Source organism: Armigeres subalbatus, chromosome 2, assembly GCF_024139115.2.
Source record: "Armigeres subalbatus isolate Guangzhou_Male chromosome 2, GZ_Asu_2, whole genome shotgun sequence".
NCBI classification, from domain to species: domain Eukaryota; kingdom Metazoa; phylum Arthropoda; class Insecta; order Diptera; family Culicidae; genus Armigeres; species Armigeres subalbatus.
The window spans coordinates 24,213,142-24,234,055 of NC_085140.1; the positions used below are offsets into that span (position 1 = coordinate 24,213,142).

Below are 20,914 nucleotides of genomic sequence, written 5' to 3' on the forward strand. Positions count from 1 at the left end.
TTCAAGTCGGCCATTTGCACCACCGGATATGTACAGGACCCATAAGTAAGTAAGTAAAACTTAGACGTACATGTTCATGATAGAATAAGAGGCGAAAGAATTGAATTGATAGTTCCGTTAGGATACGGCAGGCATGAAGAATGTTTTTATACAATGATTTGAAAGCGAGCGGAGGGCAATATTAGTGATGGCATATATCGCATAGATTTCCGGTTTCTTTGAACCCGTTACGTTAATATGTATTTATATTGCATAGGTTTTTAGTAATTTTAGCAAATCGGAAAGCGGCTATATTGATTTTTTGTTTTCATCCGGATTTTCAAATTACGTGTCTTCGTTTAGTCGAAAAAAGCAGCAACATTAAAGTGCCATAAAGAAATAGAAGATGTCAATTAGGGCATCAGGGTAGAAGCAATAAATAAGTAGGTATAAAAGAACTTTCCAACAATCAAAAATATATTGACAATTTTTTAAGTATAAATTACTAGGGAAAGACGGCTTTGGCAGGTTTTGTTCTATTATTGGCAGGGGGGTTTTTGTCGTCCGAATTTTAAGAAATTTGGCCACAATATTCTTTGATATGCAAAGATTGTTTAGGCCAAATTTGAGCCTAGTCAGTCATAAAAAAACCCCTTGCCAATAATAGAACAAAACCTGCCAAAGCCGTCATTCCCCTATTATAAAAGTAGAATTTTCCATAAAAACAATTCACTTATGTTCATTAAAGAGATACCGTGGTGCATCGAAGCCCGTACATTCAAGCACTTCAGTATATGTAGAAGTCTCTAGAAAATACAAATCGAATGCAAATAGAACGTTCGTCATTGATAAAACTGCACGAGGGCTTCTATTTTTTGTGTCCTCCACTGTATTGCATTGAAAGTAATGAAAAATACGACAAAATTACGAACAAAATCAACACCTCCTGAATCGAAATCCGTCCACCGTGGACGGACTTCGAATCATAGGATCATAATCCGTACAGCTATTTTCAAACGAAATATTTAAATTAAAGCAGACCAATTGATCAAACTAACACTGTGAATAGCGCAATACGTACCATGAGAAGCGATCCCTTTGTTATTTATGCTGCTGATCTTACTCTATTTATTGCAATTTGCAATTTAAACACACGCACTTTCGGTACAATTGCGTCCAACACGCGAACAAAATGGCACCTGAAACTTCGCGTTTGCGGGGTGCCGATTTGTTTTTTAATTATGTTATTTTAATTTCAGAGCCTACTTTCCATTTCAATGGCCAGAAAGCTTTCTGTCAAGCATAAGATCAAGATAAGATAAATGATTCCTAAATGAATTCCTTCAAACCCCCTTTATTTTATTGATATCTCACAAAGTGGACGGGTTTCGGTGCTGTACGGATTTCGGTCCCCCACGGTACAAAGTTTCCATTAATAGATCATTAGAAATTCGCCAATCGTTCAATTAGTTTGCTTTCTTCAATAAGCAAACTGTTTGAAAAGATTATTTTAAATAAAACAATTCTATTTTTGCTGATGAGCAATTTGGTTTTCGCCATGGCATTCAATCACTTATTAGTTATTAAGAGCAACGAATTTAATTCGGCTTAACAAATCTGAAGGATATTTGACTGCTCTTCTTGATATAGAGAAAGCATTTGACAGTGTTTGGCATAAAGGTTTGATTGTAAATTGATTGTAAAATCTTTTTTGCAGATGACACAAGTCTCTCAGCCAAAGGGCGAAGCCTTCATGTCATTTGTAGTACATTGCAGAAAAGTTTGGTACTTACATGCAAAAATGGATAATTTCCCCGAATGCTTTCAAAATTCAGCTTCTAATTTTCCCACGTAAGCCGAGAGCTTCTTATTTGAAACCTTCTAGCACACATATTGTCACTATGAATGGGGTTCCAATTAATTGGTCTAGCGAAGCCAAATATTTAGGACTTCTGCTGGACCAAAAACTTACTTTTAAAAATCACATTGAAGGCCTTCAAGCCAAATGTAACAAATATATTAAGTGTCTATATCCACTTATAAACATAAAATCAAAACTTTGTCTTAAGAACAAACTTTTGATTTACAAACAAATTTTTAGACCAGCCATGTTGTATGCTGTGCCAATATGGACTAGTTGCTGCAATACCAGAAAGCAGGCACTTCAGAAGATTTAAAATAAAATTTTGAAAATGATTCTGAAGTTGCCTCCGTGGTATAGTAACAATGAACTTCATAGAATTTCTAATATTGAGACATTGCAACAAATGTCCAACAAAATAATTTCCAATTTTAGACAAAAATCGTTGCAATCTTCTATTGCAACGATTAGCTCATTGTACCCTTAGTATAAATTAGGTCAAGTTGAAAATATTGTAATTCCTACATGTTTCAATTAAACCAGAGGAAAAATCCTAACTGCCAGAGGCAATTAAAATGTATTAATAATAACTAAAAATGTGACATAGCAAATAAGGATGATAGTGTTAAGAAAACACATAACACCTAGTCTAAAAGATGAATGCATGTATTAGATAATTAGCAAATAAAATTAGGTAAAAAAAAACGACTATAAATATTTACAATTGACTTATCGTACCAAACTGACTTAAGTATGTTTTTGATGGCTAACTTGTTGAGTTTAGTTTGAGTGTTGCTTTCCATGTTTAATAGAACGAAAGGTAAACAATAACTTTCATTTAGTGTTTATGTTTGCAATAGAGAGAAGTAAGACGAGAGTTCGTGTAGAATAATAGTAGCTAGAAGCTAAACTTTTGCTTCCAAATCTCACTTGTCATAAGACGAGTTTGTACAATCCCATTGAAATTCCACCACTTAATTGTATCTTGACAGATACGTATTTCGATCTCAACAGTAAGGCCGTCTTCAGTGTCTTGTACTTGACGACGACTAAGTCGAGTTAAGTACAAGACACTGAAGACGGCCTTACTGTTGAGGTCCAAATACGTATCTGACAAGATACAATTAAGTGGTGGAATTTCAATGGGATTGTACAAACTCGTCTTATGACAAGTGAAGACATTCCACTAAAAAGCTCAAAATAATTTTTTTTTCCAAATCTCGTCAAAATTGAACGGACTCGAAAAGGCATGTTTGATATGTAAGCCAAGACCCCTAGGCACCCTACAGAACTCTAAACATGATTATTCAAGATATGGTACTTTGACGTGAATAGAAGTTGCGGTTTTCTCCAGTTGCTAGCAAAGCCATCAATTGCTTTTACAGAACCAAGCTCGAGTTTCAAAGAGCTGTTTTGAAACCATGCAGAACTTGATGATTTAAATATTAATAAGAAATTTGTTAAGTAAAGTAATTTACCGTGACGTAATCTGAAGGATCTGGATTCCAGTAAACCCTATGCAATTTGATGCCTTATCTGTGCTTGGTTCACCCACGGCTCTACTCAATGTGGCGCTTCTCGAGCAACTTGAAAATCGTACTAACAACTCCGAACTTGATGTGTAGTGGCGAAGATGAGTAAAAGCTCAATATTTCATCTTCATCGTTACCGAAAACCAAAAGAATATGCACACAGCTTGCAAAATTGTTTTTTTCTCCTTTGTAATTTTCCTTGATGTTTTCTTTGGTTCTCGAGATGTCTTTCAATATGCCGCTCACTTTTTGAAATCGTACTATTCTGCGTGAATTTGTAAAAGTGTAATGATCCGTATGCGGGGAAATCTCAGATAGTGATATTTAAAAAAAACTTCATCAATTCCAATTGTTCAACGAAGATCTAACTTGTTTTATAATGCTAAACAACTACTCCAGCTGTTATTAGCATTGTTATGGTGTAATTCGTATATTAGACACTAGTGGTACCCATGTATTACTTTTGAGATTCTTATCTAAAATGCTATCAGAAATCAAGACGGGGAGTGGTCCTTGATTCCAGTTTTAAACAAAAATATCAAAAGCATGAGGATTACTACTCCTGGCCACACCCAACATCACCGTAACTAGGGAGAGGAAGGAAGTGTTGATGTAGTACTTACTTAACGAGAGGCCACCGACTTAGCGACATCCTCATAAGTACCACGGAGTTGGATAATGAGCAAGGTATTCGTTGGGTCAGGATTTGCCTGTAGCTGGCAATGCAACCGTGGTAGATCTTATCCCGTAGTACACCACGTAAAGATGTCTACCCAGCGTTATGGGTTATGTTAAATAATAGAAAAACATATAACACATACTTTAGTCTGAATAGAATTCATATTTTCCAAGGTCTTTTTTTAAGTGTGTTTATGCGATTTTTTATTTTAATTATAAGTTCATCACATATTTCCCAAGGTTTGTTCATGCTCAGAATGTCCTCGTTGTTGTTTGGCATTCAACAAAGAATCTGCAGCCTGCACGTTAATTCTTGAGAGATTCTGGTATTGAAAGGTATCATTCTTGAAGATAGCTTCAAGCCATACAAAAACATACCTAAGTCTTTTTGGTGAGTCTAGTCAGCTGCAAAAAAATATAATTGTAGTAAAGTCAACAAATGCAAACTGGTTGGAAATAACAATTTCTTAACCAAAAACTTCAAATTAAGATTTCTCGACATTCCTCCTAAGGTTTTTTTTTAATTGTTCCAGATGAGCAGAATTACCACAGGAATCGAGCCCTGTACTTGGTTTGATGGAATTTTTGTAAGGTACACTGGGGGAAGTGGAAAAAGGGGGTAAGTATAAAAATCGACTAAAAAAATTGGAATTGTATATATTTTATAGTTTTTACAACACCATCACAAAATGTGCAAAATTATACTTTTATGTTCTCACTAATACTAAGTTAAAATTTGTGTTATACATACAGTAACACAGTTTACTCTGGAGCTGTCAGTTAATATTTGCATTAATAAAATCAATTCTAATTTACACAAATTGTCCCTTTTTCAAGTGTCTTTTGTATGTCACAGGTGACCATTATAATACAATTAAACAAATCCCATTCAATTTGTAGTAGTTTGTACCATGATAGCAAATAAGTGACATATTTTACACTAACCTCTGGTATAAAAAACTGCGGGGGGAGAGGGTAATGTTCTAATCACGCAAATGTTTCCTTCCCTTCAGGGTTTATTTAAATAGCTCCGTTAATCTTAATATATTTCCTCTTTGTTACCATGATGTTTTCAGTGGTGGTTGGACTAATATAATCCACGCCTGATTAATCCACCTATCGGCATTGATGCCATTTTAGTGTTTAGGATGTACTTAAAAACGTATAAAAAAGATAAAAAAAGCACTGATAGTTGAAAAGATTCCATTATACACATTAATTTATATTCATAACAAATTCCGCCGTTTAATGCAAATTAATCCGAACAAATCGGTTAGCGATAAGTGCATGAAAATAGGTGATAATTTTGTACGTGTTTTGCGCTCACACATACATACAAACACGCACACACAGACATCATATCAATTCGTTAAACTGAGTCGACAAGTTTTTAACATTGTAAGTCTAACTCTTCCTCTAAAAAGTTCGTCTTTGGGGCGAACATATAGTCTTTACATACACTTAGTGATCGAGAAGGCAAAATCAGCCCTCCCCTAGCTATTAAAGAATTCTTTGGGACCTTTGATGTTAATCCATTGAAATTAATTATTTAAGAAAAGATACTCAGAGCAATAACCGTTTTGATTTTGATTATATGTCGCTACTCATCACAATTGAAGGTCAAGATAACTTGGGTTTTCCACTTACCCCATTCCACTGGTTGGAAAACAACTCCTAATTTTCAAATCTTTTTCCATATATTTCAAACGACAAAAACGGTATGAATTACCACACAGCTGGTACAAAATTGACTGTTTTTGATGCTCCATAAAGATTAATTGCATTTAGATCACGGAGCGTCCAAAAATTACGTAACGCTTAAAGGGGCAGGGGGGTTCAGCGTGGAGTTACGATTCATACAAAATTTGCAGATGTTTCATACAACAATTTTGCGTTACGTAATTAATGGATCTTCTCTCATACAAACTGGTTTTACAATAATATAAACATGAACTATCGACTTTTCCTTTTCCACTTCCCCCAGTGTACCTTAATATTAGATGTAAGATTTTTTTTTATAATAACGGTCTACCGGCGCACCGTGGCTTCGTTCTCACTCAATTGCCTATTGGGATTATGATTTTTGTGCAATTGTTTAACACAGATACCATGAAAAATGTTCAAAGCTGTAAGAAAGATCGATTGCATTTGCACAAATTGGAATTGTTTTCAACACAATAATTCGACATGAGTAGACTTGAAAGAATTATTACGAGAAATGCTAAATGTGCGTAGGAGCGAAATATAATATAATGTTTTTATTATAAATGAATCATCTTCACTAGCATATATTTTTTTCAGCAGTATCAATAACCTCTTAATGCAATCCACTTGTTTCCACTCGATTGAAAGAGTATCATCGAACGGAGAGCTGTTATGCATACAATAGATAATTGATTCGGATCAGGCATTTCGCCAACCATAACCATCGGAGAGAGAATTTGTCCCATCCCTAGCCAGAATATCAACACCAAAACAAACATCAATGAGTCTTTAGGCCATATACAAATATATAGTTGGCCGGTCGATAGTGTGCTGGTGGCAACAATTAATCATAATATAGCTTTTCTGAAATAAAGTGAGCAAGCAGCCACCTTGTTTCACTACAGTTTGTGCTCCAGTAGTGTGGTGTTTTGTGATATTTGGCACCAGCAAAAAGTATTATAATAAAGACCTATTTTTTATCGGAATAATTTGGTCCCACATTTTCGTTTCTCGCAAAAATAATGAAATTCGTGCAGGCTAATCTGTCTTATTCTATCGTGACCATGACCATTGGTTATAGTAGCATACATGTCCGAATCCATCACTGTAAGTTAGGTGAGAATGTGTAGAAGCATGAATGATCAAATGGGTAATCAATAAAACGGTGTGGAAAGAGAGCCACTTACTATGCGTGTCGAATTTCCTGATTATCGTTTCAATAAGCGTCGTCTTAGGAGCGACGTGTCCTCTTCTGACGGGCATTTTTGCTCCTTTGGATTCTTCCTGTGGTGGTTGTTCCTCTTCTTCCTGTTTCTTCACACTCTATGCTTCGGGGCTTTAGGATTTGGTTATATTTGCGAATCACTATCACTAATTTGGGCTAATCGCACACGCTCACCCACTTATTGGTAACGAACGGAGCAGCTACTCTAATCGTTTATAATATTAGCACGCTAGCAATTTCGAAGAACGATAAAAGAGTAGGTAAATTTCACTAGGAAGGAGAGCACTAATAACTTTCTTCTTAATATATTTGGTGTACGACGTGATAACTTTTTTTTTCTCTTTCGATGTGACTATTATTGCTAATATTTCTATTTATGACTATTGAAGGGTGTATTCGACGTATTAATTTGGAGTAACGAAATGATTGTATTGAATTTAGGATATTCTGTACTACGGAACTTAGCTAAAGTCGCATTCGATGCGATGATGTATCAATTTACTAATTTTCTTTTCAGGTGAAGGCAACGATTCACTTTCGATTCGTAATTCCCACGCTATATTTTTTTTCGTTGTAATTTTTTCCTCGTTTTCGAATAAATCCACTTCATTAACGCTAGCACGAAAACCCGATATCCTTAGTAGTAGTTACTGGTTAGTGCCCGCACTGAACACTCATTCTTTCCCGTTCACTGCAGGACTTTTTAGCACGAACATTGGCACCATCAGCACCAGTGGAAACTTTCCGGCGATGCTAAATCCTTTGTTTCTGCCATGCTGCCCTCGTTGGAACTTTGGCCCCGGGCGAAGTCGTTGTCGTCGTTTCCGTCGCCGCCTCAGCGGTTTTCGTCGAGTTTGCCAAACACAATTCCAATCTTGGCAAACGGCGATGGCTCGGCTTCATCTTGCTGCCTTCTTCGGCATCGTGGCTCCACACAATCGCAGTGCAAACAATCCGTAATCCGATTGGTGTATTAATTTCTCAGTCTTTGTTGTTATTATTTGGAATTTTTGCTGAGCCAGACAACTTCGGTTCTGCTGCTTTCATGCACCGGCTGGGACTGCAAAATATAAAAAGTGAGAGAGAGAAAAAGTAGGATAACAATTAACCTCGCACTACAATATTACGTTATGGTACATATTGAAAGTGGAAAATGGACAGGGGAAAGTGAAAATACCGGAGAGATTGAGGTAACGGAAAATCGAACGCGAAAAAAAGTATGCTCTGATCATGCTTTTCCGCAACCAACCTTGTGTGATATCAGTGGTGTGACTACTTCTAGGGGCTCTATTCAAGTAATAAATCGTACACTCTCTTCTACTATAGAAGTCACTAATAAAACAAAGGTATAATTCTCATGACCATTTGTTCAGATTAGAAGGCTGACGTGATATAATATTAAATGAAAATAACACGAGGTAGCTTTAACATCAACATACTCTTTATCGTAGCATTAAGCTCGTATATCTGAACAGACGATAAAATTGTGAAGAGCACTGAGAAAATGCCTAAAATCAATATGAAACGAGGTATGAATTGGGATGATCCTGTTCTCCTGATATTGTCTCGCAAATCTTATATTACCTTATTCGAGTAACTGTAGATTCAAAACACAGCCTCATGGACGTTACAGATTTCTTTCAGTTTTCTTCATCTGAAAATGTTAGGACAAAACTCGAAATACTCATTCTCGAGAAACAATCAGAATGTTATGAAAATACACCATGAATATAAATCATAATTTCATGATTTATTTTCGCATAACGCAACCAATGCGTTACGATTTGGTTGTTGAGATCGAAAAATAAAAAAAAAGTTCAACAGGGGTTTTGAACTCGCGTACACCGAGTGAGAGTCCGGCGTGCTACCTTTCAGCCGTTCTCACTTCTTGGGAAAGGAGTGTTCGAAGTACAACCGGTTATGCATTTTGTCGACTGTTGAAATGATTTCATGATTTTTTATTCATGATTGTGAGTATGCATTTATTTCCGTGTAGGCTGTGATACGAAGATAAACTAGTCGGGTGCTTGTATAGTTCGAAAATCAATAGTATACGAGTTATTGAATCAATGTTCTTCAACACCGATCCTTTAATCGACCTCAGAGCTTAAGCTTCTTCGAATTTAATAACAGCAACAACTACGGATAGCCATCGCATTGAATTCATACCACCTGACAACTTAACTCATCACGGATGTCAACGGCGAGCGTCAGCAATAACCAATCACAGCCGCGTAGCCCTTTTTGGACGAATGCTTACTCAGCATGAGGCGTAACCGAATCACAAAATTAACATGAGCAGCAAAGCAGGACTTATGCTTAACGTTCATTCTGCCTATACCCGATAGGGGCCAAACCAAAATACAATCTCTGCATAAGAATTATTTAAGCAATGCTATCTTTGCACCGCAAGTCCACTGTAGATCGTTTTATATGTTTCCCCTTCTTATACGTGTGTATCCAGAGCGACTATATGTAAAACATTCGAGGTCGGCGGAGATTATTTACACTCATTAGAATTTCCTCTGTGTCTTACGTTAGCTTTCAACCATCGGTAAATTCGTTTTTTTTTTTGTTAAAATGATAACATATTGTGGAACAGGATGCAATTAGACATAAATTTATAGCGCGACGAATTACACCAAAATACTTAAAAATTCTAAAAATATCGTTTTAGGTGATTCGAAACGAAATTCCTCGGAACTCAAGCATGGCGAAATCTGATTTTTTGGTTTCGTTTCGTTAATTATAAAAAATTTCGCAAGTTAAAACTAAATTTTAACGAAATTAAGCAAAATCCCGCGGAATTCCGAAACAATTTTTCACTCATGACAAATTTTTTATCAACCGAGAGTACTTAATTCGTCTTAGACGGTTGAATACATTCAACTACAAGAGCTTAATATATTTTCCCAATTTTCTATATTCAGATTATTAACTTCGCAATGTCTGTTTTCACAAAACAACTCGATTCATCATCGAATTCCATCGGATGAGTTTGGCTGTTGGTCAGATGCTCCACATCACGTATTGATTACTTTCAAAATGCATTTTTTCAATTTCAATCAATGAGCACGTGAATATGCCCAGCAATGAATAATATCCTGAACTGAACTGGTTCCAATATTGCACGCGGACAAATGAACTGGGCCATTTGTAATAAATTTCTATTTTCGATATAAAATATGTTTAAGGACGAACTTTTCGGGACTCAATTTGTTTACACTTCGCATTTTCAATCAAAGAAACCTTAAGGACACTCCTGATAGAATCCAAGTTTAGAAGTGCTCGCGTTTTCGGGGGCACACCAATCGATACGGAGGCGGCGGACAACTGTCATTTTTGTTGATTCAGCTTTGCAGCATGCGTGAAAAAATAAAAATGACAGTTGTGCGTTGCTTCCGTATGAATAGTTTGAAACTTGGATTCTGTCAGGAATGACCTTAAGCAACAATCAGCTGTCATCTTTTTATTCCGCGCTTGCTGCGACGCAGCAAGGCTAAAAATAAAAAGATGACAGTTATTCGTTGATTCTTTGTTAAGATTAGTGCCTCTGAAAATGGGAGGTAAAAATTATATGGATTCTGGACAGTTTCACCTTAAACTACGAGAAATTAACATAAGGGAAAAGGTAGCCGGTTATGTTTCGTGTTTCGTGACATTTTTTATTTCATTTTCAGCTGGTTTTTGGCTTATGATTTTCAATTTGATTAAGTGAAAGTGGACAAATTCTTTAAATTTCAATCCTTTTCAATCTGTGCCGTAATTTAACTATTCTCGCGTTAGTGCATCTTGTCCGGTCGTAGTATGTGATCAGCTCCTAGCTGGTTGGTGGTGCCGCAACTTCGCAGCCACTCAATACCCGCTTTTCCGTACGTGCTGGACGTTCAGCAACTTGGTGAGATCAGTCCAATATTCTACTTTTAATGCTATACTGCCAACCAGCGCACTGTTAGATTTCCATGCGGTTCTGTGTAGGAGCTGGCCGGGGGTATGGGTGGGAGTTGGGCATGTGAGGAATTTCTTGCAAGATTGTAGGTCTGATACAATATTTGTACAAGAGTCTAGAAATTTCGCATGTGCCTGGTTTCCATATGGATTTTGGTGGGTTCTTGTTCGGATTTGTCAGAGGGAGGTCTGAAGGACGTTGGTTGGCTGTATTTATTAGTGCCCAGTGAGCGGCTCGAGGTGGCTCAAGGTTGTTTTTGTCCTGCTCGTTTTTTTTTTGTCAACAAATGGACATGGGAGGGATGGGAGAAGCTTCGAGCTGCTTCGGGTTGCTCATTGCACAGCATTATTGCAACTATATTTAGATGCCGCTCATTAATTTCTTTGATATTATGTTAAGCAATAAACATCTCGTTATAGATTCGCCTCTTAACATTATCAATATCTGTTTCACCCCTTTGTATCGGAAGACTTATTTGTATTGTAGTTTTATGTTGGTATTTTTTACCGATGATTCCGGGTTTCCGAAACATTTTCCATGGTCATCCCATGACCAGTTCTACCCTAACAAAAACTATGTTTAAAACTTTGGCATTTTCTCTCCGTAATGGAGGCAGTTATCAAAGAATAAACAAGTTGCGTGACCCCTTCTTGGTATATGTGTATTCCAAGTAGTTCTTGTTGTTGTCGAAGACTACAGGTAGTCTACGAACTCCATAGAGTCAAGGTATGGGGTTCAACCTTGGTAACGGAGGCAGTTATTGAAGAATAAACAAGTTGTGTGACGCCTTCATGGTATTTGTATGTATTCTAAGTAGTTCTTGTTGTTGTCGTGGACTCCACGTAGTCTACGAACTCCATACAGTCAAGGTCTGTGGATCATTCTTCGTGATGGAGGCAGTTATCGAAGAATAAACAAGTTTTGTGACCCCTTCATGGTATTTGTATGTATTCTAAGTAGTTCTTGTTGTTGTCGTGGACTCCACGTAGTCTACGAACTCCATACAGTCAAGATCTTCGGATCAATCTCCGTAATGGAGGCAGTTATCGAAGAATAAACAAGTTTTGTGATCCCTTCTTGGTATGTGTGTAGTTCAATTAGTTCTTGTTATCGGGGGCTCCAGGTAGTCTACGAACTCCATAGATTCAAGGTCTGTGGATCAACCTCCGTAATGGAGGCAGTTATTGAAAAATAAACAAGTTGTGTGACCCCTTCTTGGTATATGTTTGTATTCCAAGTAGTTCTTGTTGTTGTCGTGGGCTCCAGGTAGTCTACGAACTCCATAGAGTCAAGGTCGGTGGATCAACCTCCGTAACGGATGCAGCTATTAAAGAACTACTGGGAGGGACGGAAGATAGCGGTTTTCCTCCAATACCTTTTTTGAACTTAACCCATCACCTGTTGTGCATATGCATAATCGAGTTTCAGACATAGTAATTAATTTCCACTTGGTAGGTTGCGGAGGACGACGGAGGTCCTTCGTAACTTAGTAGGGAAAGCACCTGTCTAGCGTACTGGTTTCGTGGGATCAAACCCCACTGAAGTTCTGTAGATCAATCTCCGTAATGGAGGCAGTTATCGAAGAATAAACAAGTTTTGTGACCCCATCTTGGTATATGTTTGTATTCCAAGTAGTTTTTGTTGTTGTCTTGAGCTCCAGGTAGTCTATGAAATAGAGTCAAGGTCGGTAGATCAACCTCATAAATGGAGGCAGTTATTTGAAAATAAACAAGTTGTGAGACCCTTTCTTGGTATATGTTTTTATTTTAAGTAGTTATTTTCATTGTCTCATTACGGAGAAGACAAGGCAAAGTACGTGAATGGAATCCGTAATTTTTTGTCGAAGAGACTTACAAACTTCTTAACGGGTATTCATAAATGATTCATAATAAGCTACAGGCAGTGAAAGTTATTTCATGAAAATCATTGTTGTTTGAGGCAAATTGGGTCAAAAACGTTAGGCCAAATCAAGGGTAGAAAAAATCTGGGAGTGACAAAATCGGGTCAACCTCATCTGAGTGAATGTACGCATTCCTAGTAGTTTTTATTTTTGCCATGGTTCTAGGTAGTCTATGAACTCCATATAGGAATGATCCGCAGATCAACCCACGAACGGAAGGCTATTGGTATATGTTTGCATTTCAAGTAGTTCAAGTTGTTTTCATTTGCTCTGGGCAGTTATTGAAGAATAAACAAGATGTGAAACCTCATCTTGATATATTAGCATTCCAAGTGGTTATTGTTGTCTTGTTGTTGTTGGTTCCAGGTAGTATACAAACTTTATTCATATCACTAATATGAAGTTGTCTATTCTTTGGAAATGCAAAATGTGAATAAATTGGAACGATACAACTTCACGCCGAGAACGTAAGGGAAAAAACGGGAAAAAAGACACTCCTCACGGAATCCAAGTTTCAAAGTGCTCGCGTGTTCGGGGGCACACCAATCGATACGGAGGCGGCGCACAACTGTCATTTTTGTTGATTTAGCTTTGCTGCATGCGTGAAATAATAAAAATGACAGTTGTGCGTTGCTTCCGTATCGAGTGGTGTGCCCCCGAAAACGCGAGCACTTTGAAACTTGGATTCCGTAAGGTGCCTGCCAGAGTAAACGCGACGTGCGATGCGACGCGACGCGACTCACGTGAAAGAATAACAATCATTATCAACAGGCTGTCAAATTACACTGTCGCGTCGCGTCGCATCGCACGTCTGGCTTGCCCCTAAGGAGTGACCTTAACGACCCTCTATAGAGGGATATTCATGTTAGACCTGTGCGCCGCCGCGCCACGCCGCCGCCGCCGACACTTATTGACGTACGCCGACGCCGGTCAAGGTGTCGGCGGCGCTATACGCCGGTTGGCTCCACGCCGCCGAATTTCGTATTTCACGCCGATGTTTGGCCAACACAAAAATTACATTATGCAGTGCGTTTGCATCTGCCGAACCAAGGCAACCTATCAAGCATTAATTAAATAGCTATTATACCTTTAGCAGATTTGTTCAATTTTATCGCTGTCACTTTAACACGCTTTGGCGTGTTAAATGTTAGGTCATCCAAAAACTTCTTGGCTACCAATCCACAAATCTATGAGCGTGGCGATTAACTTCTAATCTCATATGGAATAACCTCATTCTGGTCGCATTGGGTGGTTCATCATCTTTTTAATGGTTGGAATGTTACATATCTTAATTGGTCCAGTGCTTACACACTCAGTTTTTATTTATACAGCTCGGCAAATTCCACACAGTCGTTAGCCCAGCGAAATAAAAACTGATAACCCGGTAAAAATAACGTTTGTTAGCTGATTTTCGGAAAATAATTTGCTGATTTTCAGAAATTTTGACAGACATCTTGGCAAAAACAACGTTTGTTGGGGCTTGGCTGTGCGAATCTCGGTAAAAGTTTAACAAATTGCTGAGATCCCGGAAAAAAAATACATCTACAAATCAACACCATAATGAATGTTGGATTTGGATTCCCAGTCTGGTATGATTTTTTTTAGCTTCCCTGGGCATGGAGTATCATTGTCTTAGCCTCATGATATGCAAAAGCAAAACTGATCTTTTGGCTTCTGGAGCTGGAGCAGGATTGGGCACGTGACCCAACAAATTGAACATTTCATTCATTTTCCTTGTAATTGCTAGAATTGTTTAAAAAAAATTGGTTTCGATTTATTTCGATAAACAATTTCTTGATTTTCTTGAAATAATTTCCATGAAGTCCTGGAGGAAGTTCTGAAGGAATATCTGGAGAAAATTCTTAGAGCCTTGAAGAATTTCTGAATTTATCGCCGTTGTAATTTCTGGAGGATTTTCTGAAGGAATCTCTGGAGAAAATCATGAAGGAATTCTACGATGAATGTCCAAAGAAATTGTTTAAGAGATTTAAGTATGTCAGTAATTCCTTTAGGAGGTCCTTTGGAAATTGCTCTAGGAATTCGGAGATAGGTATCTTAAAATTCGTCCTACAGTTTTGGAAGGAAATGGTGTTGGAAATTCCGAAGAAATTACTAGATTAATTTCCGAGGGAATGGAATGTCTTATGAAATACATGGAAAAATTCCAGTGGAATTGTCAAAATAATTTCCGAAGGAATTTTGTAGAAATTTTTAAAAGTATGTATGTATGTATGTGGTTATCCATCACCCTGGCTTGAGTCTTGCTCTGATGCGGCTCCACCCAATAGTACAATCGAATTTAATTACCATTCTGCTTTCAATGCACTTCTGTGTGAAGGGCAAGCAACGGAGGTAGCGGACCCGTAACCAGAGACACTTACGTTAAGCCCGAAGGATATTGAGAATCTCCTTTCGGCAATGCAATCCAACAGACTAATGAATAGATTCGCAATCCTTTTTGAGTTTTCCGAGGGATGGCTTCTTTGAAGAAGGGCACGTCGAGTCCATTACAACTGTGGGGAAGTGTACCCATCTACATGAGTAGAAATTATTAAAAGTATTACTAGAAATTCTGAAGGAATTCTTTATGGAATGGTCAGTGTGAATCTTAAGAATTCCTTAAGAAATTTCTTAAGGTCCTAAGAAGTTCCGAAGCAATTCCTAGGGGGAATTTAAAAGAAAAGCCTAGTTTCGTTTGTGGAGAGTTTTTGAAGAAATTCTTGATCGGATTGCTGACGGAGTTTTAGAAGGTATTTTAGGATAAGTTTCTTGATGACTTACCGAATTAATTCCTGAATATTTTTCCTAGAGAATTACTTAAGGTATTTATGAAAATAAATCTGTAGAAATTTTCGAAGGAACTCGTGCAAGAAATTCCCAAAGAATTCTTGAGAATATCCGAATATCTGCAATCTCGATATTTTGGGAGTTCTTCTTGGCATACAGTCTTGATTCTAAAGCCAAAACTGAGTTTGTTCTACTACTGCCCGGACTTTCGAAGAAATTCCTGGGGAACTATAGAAATTTCTGTGTACATACAAATAGCAATTTGTTCGGTAAATCCATTAAACATTTCTTCGTAAATAACTTTCAGAATTCTTTCGGATATTCCTTCAGAAATTCATTTTTTTATTCTTTATTATAGAGTTGATGTGATTTGGGGGGCTACACGTTCGCCTCATAAGCGAATGGTCATGGGTTCGATTCCCAGCTCCTCCACCAAACCCTTGTCAGTCGCCAGAAGCGCAGTCCCTACGGTGGCGTTTTGGGGAACGCGCCTCACCGGACACGGCTGCCTGATGACAAAACTGTTCTTGTCGTTGACAAAACGTTCTTCGATTAATTGCAACCGAACAAAGCAACGATCACTGGATTCACCACATGGACAAATGAACACAATGGACTCACGATGATATGGACTGGCAATGTTGTCGTTGCGAATGTTGTCCATAACGAATTATGGCCATCTAAAAATAGATTCTGTGTGGGCTCTGTACAGCAGAGTACCACAGTAGATCACGGCACAGTAGCGGTTAAGAACACAGAGTGCCTGCCAAATAAAAATATGAATAAAAAAAAGAGTAGATGTGATACTTTTCGTGATACTTATATGACTGAAAGATCCGATATTAGTCAAACAAAATTTATTATAGAGGTTTTCAGCCCTGGTTCACCTCTTTGAAATGCATTTAAAAATACTGTTAGAAAATCTTTTCAGGTTCTCTTTCGGTTATTCCTTCAAGAATTGAGTCGGAAATTCCTCCAGGAGGTACTTAGGAAATTCCTTCAATAAACTATACAAAATTCATACAAGAATAATTCCGGAAAGAATTCTTATTTGGAGGAATTTATAAAGGAATTTTCGAAGAAATTTCCAAAGGTATTTGAGCGTTAGACTTATTTTCAATTAAAAAAAACACCTAAGCAAAGGTTCAAAAAAATTAAAGGAATTTACAAACGAAATTTTAGAAGATTTTCCAAAAGAATGTCTGAAGGTATTCTCGAAAGAATTCTTAAAGGAATTTTACTGCTAAAGGAATTTCCGGAGGAATGTTCGAAGGAATTCCTGTAGGAAATTTAGAAAGAATTCCTGGAAAAAGTTCTAAATAAACTCCAGAGGAAAATTTCGAAAGAATACCAAAAATATCTTCTTTGAGTTTCCGAAGAAATTTTTAAGGAATTACTGGAAGAATTTCTATTAGAAATTCCTAAAAGAAATTCTTGAAGGAATTAAAAAAAAAAATCATATTCCGAAGGCTTTCTCCTAAAGGGATTTCCGGATGTATTCCTCAAACAGTGTCCGTAGGTATTCCGATGGAAATTCATGAAAGAGTTTCCATGGGTATTTTCTAAAGAATTTTTAAAGGAATTTCCGAAGAAAAAAAGTTTTCAAATGAATTTCCGAAAAAAAATCCCAAAAGACTCCGTAAATGAATTTCCGAAGCAATCCCTAAAGTAATTTCCAAGGAATTTCCTGAAGGAACTTTTGAATAAATTTTGAAAAGAATTTCCAAAGCAATAGCCAAATAAATTTTCAAGGGAATTCTTGGAGTAAGTTCTGAAGGAATTCATAGGGAAATTCTAAATTAGTTCACCGAATTCCTTTTTCGAATTTTCTGAGGAATATCTTGAGGAATTTCCAAACGAATTTCTGGATTTATATCTGAAGTAATTTCCACTGAATTTATGTGCTGTGATGCGGCAATATCCTAATGGAAGATGTTATGTAAACTTTTGCTGTGGAGACACAAGCTATAGCTATTAGCATGTTCACCCTATCAGTCTATCTGTAGCTAGCAATTGTACAAAAACCTAAAATACAATAAAAGCATGATAGGCCCTACTGCGTGATTTTTTTCTCAGCTTAAATCATTCACGCCGATTCACGCCGCCGCCGCCGCCGCCGCCGCCGCCGAATATTGCTTACGGCGTGACGCCGCCGACGCCGCCGCCGCCGGTGTAAAAATGGCCTTACGCCGCCGCCGTTCACAAATACTTCGGCGCACAGGTCTAGTTCGTGTAAGCCTAAGTCTTACTCCATAAATTTTTAGGATGATCATTAGCATATGCCATGAACGCATTTTATTCATGGACCCCAGAGGCATGTACCAAATTTAAAACAGGCTGATATATCTCTGGTGTAGATCCTAATGCCTTACTTAAGGGTTTTCTTGGATGACAATGAACATTTGAAATGGGTGCATTTTATTCTACGTACCATAAAGGGCATGTATAACTATTCAAATAGGCCGAAAAAACTCTGGTTACGCGTGAAGTTCTTGAGGATTGTTCAAGTGTTCTCTTGGATAATCATGAACATATGCAATGAAAGCGGTATATTCTATGTACCACAAAGTGTGTATGCCACTTTTGAAACAATCCGAAAGGTATCTGGTTACGTGTGAAGATCCTGAGGCCTATTCTAGTATTTTCTTGAAAGACCATAAACATATACAATGGACGTATTCTATTCTATGTACTACAAAGGGCATGTACCACTTTTGAAACAAGCCAAAAGATCTCTGGGTACCCATGCAGATTTAAAGGCCTATTCCAGGGTTTTCTTGGATGACCATGAGCCTATGCAATGGACGCAATCTATTCTATATACCACAAAGGGCATGTAACACTTTTGAAAAAATCTGAAAGATCTTTGGTTACGCGTGTAGATCTTAAGGCCTTTTCCAGGGTTTTCTTGGATGACCATGAACTTATGCAATAAAGGCGTTCTATTCTATGTACCACAAAGGGCATGTACCAGTTTTGAAACAATCTAAAAGATCTCTGATTACGCGTGTAGACCTGAAGGCCTTTTCCAGGGTTTTCTTGGATGACTATGAACATATGCAATGAAGGAGCCAGAGGACTTATCCGAGAGATTTCTTCGATAGCGCAGAACATATGTAGTGATCACATTTGATTTTAAGATGCATGTACCACTTTCGGGACAAGTCCATAGACCCATGGTTACGAGTGTAGACCTTAAGGCCTTACTCCAGAGATTTCTTGGATGACTTGGAACATATACTGTTAACGCATTCTACGCTAAGTACCACAAAAAGCATGTACCGTATTTGAATTTGCATAATAGGCCTTTGGTTACGCGAGTAGATCTTTAGGCTTTACTCCAGAGATTTCTCGGATGACTAAGACCTCAATTCAGGGATTTTTGCATTACCCGAAGCATATACTGTGAACACCTTCAATTCTAAGAAGCGCAAAGAGCTTGTAGCATATTTGAAACAGGTTGAATGGCCTTTGGTTACGCGTGTAGACTCTTAAGCCTTACATCAAAGATTTCTTGTATAACCATGGGCATAAGCTGTAAACCTTGACAATGGGCAAAAAGTATATGAGTTTCTGTTTCCAAAACTGTCAAAATTATCCAAATCGGTTGAAAATTGTTGAAGTTATGAGAATATCAATTTATGGGAACACGGGTACCCTGTCGGCCATCCACGTGTGTTTTTTGTTGGCCGCATAAGGGTTAAAAAACACAGCCGTTGTTCGACTATTATAGACCAAAAGCACCTTGGAAATCATTCTACCCTGATATTTTTATAATTTTAAAAACACATCTTGGAGGATCAAGAGCATCTAATACCACGAAAGAATATTGAGCTGATAAGCGTAGCATAGTTACGGTGTACTTTGTAGATTGGACACTAGTGATACTCATGTTTTTCTTTTGAAATCCTTATTCAAATTGCTATCAGAAATCATCCTGTTATCCTTGATTTCAATTTAGGATAAAAACCACGAAAGCGAGGATTACTACTCCTGGCCACGCCCATCTCCACCAAAGGATATTGCGCTGGTAATCCATCCATCCATCCATCCATCCATATATAAAACTCAATGTTTGTATGTTTGTATGTATGTTTGTATGTATGTTCCAGCATAACTTCTGAACCCATTGACCGATTTCAACCAAATTTGGAACACACATTCTTCATCTTAAGGAGACGACGATAGGGGGGTTAGGGATGCTATTTGGAAACAGGGGGAGGGTGTGGGGGGAGGGGTATTGCTAAGTTATTGATCAACTCAGTGTACCTTTTGAACCCCTTGGCCGATTTCTACCAAATTTGGAACACACATTCTTCATCTTAAGGAGACGACGATAGGGGGGTTAGGGATGCTATTTGGAAAAAGGGGGAGGGTGTGGGGGGAGGGGTATTGCTAAGTTATTGATCAACTCAGTGTACCTTTTGAGCCCCTTGGCCGATTTCTACCAAATTTGGAACACACATTCTTCATCTTAAGGAGACGACGATAGGGGGTTAGGGATGCTATTTGGAAACAGGGGAGGGTGTGGGGAGGGTATTGCTAAGTTATTGATCACTAACTCAGTGTTCCTTTTGCCCTCCTTGGCCGATTTGTACCAAATTTGGAACACACGTTCTTCCTCTTAAGGAGACGACGATAGGGGGGTTAGGGATGCTATTTGGAAACAGGGGGAGGGTGTGGGGGGAGGGGTATTGCTAAGTTATTGATCAACTCAGTGTACCCTTTGAACCCCTTGGCCGATTTCTACCAAATTTGGAACACACATTCTCTATCTTTAGGAGATGACGATAGGGGGATGCTCTTTGGAAAAGGGGGAAGGTGTGGGGGGAGGGGTATTGCTAAGTTATTGATCAACTCAGTGTACCTTTTGAACCCCTTGGCCGATTTCTACCAAATTTGGAACACACATTCTTCGTCTTAAGGAGACGACGATAAGGGGGTTAGGGATGCTTTTTGGAAAAAGGGGGAGGTTGTGGGGGGAGGGGTATCGCTAAGTTATTGATCAGATCAGTGTACCTTTTGAACCCCTTAGCCGATTTCTACCAAATTTGGAACACACATTTTTTATCTTTAGGAGCTGACGATACGGGGGTTACGGATGCCTTTTTGGAAAAAAGGAGGGTGTGTGAGAAGGGTATCGCTAAGTTTTGATCAACTCAGTGTACCTTTTGATCCCCTTGGCCGATTTCTACCAAATTTTGAACACACATTCTTCATCTTAAGGAGACGACGATAAGGGGTTAGGGATGCTATTTGGAAACAGGGGAGGGTATTGCTAAGTTATTGATCAGATCAG

The 20,914-nt window shown here is 38.0% G+C and overlaps 1 protein-coding gene across 7 annotated transcripts in view; it reads right to left on the reverse strand.

Moving 5' to 3' along the window:
* The window catches only part of LOC134218252 (potassium voltage-gated channel subfamily H member 6), a 531,314-nt gene that overhangs the window by 437,744 nt on the left and 72,656 nt on the right, over nt 1-20,914 (reverse strand). For all 7 annotated transcript variants that reach the window (XM_062697177.1, XM_062697179.1, XM_062697175.1 and 4 more), the window contains exon 2: nt 6,942-8,039. In XM_062697177.1, coding sequence (XP_062553161.1) covers nt 6,942-7,017 — 76 coding nt within the window. In that variant the 5' untranslated portion in view covers nt 7,018-8,039. The remainder of the gene's footprint in view (nt 1-6,941; nt 8,040-20,914) is intronic.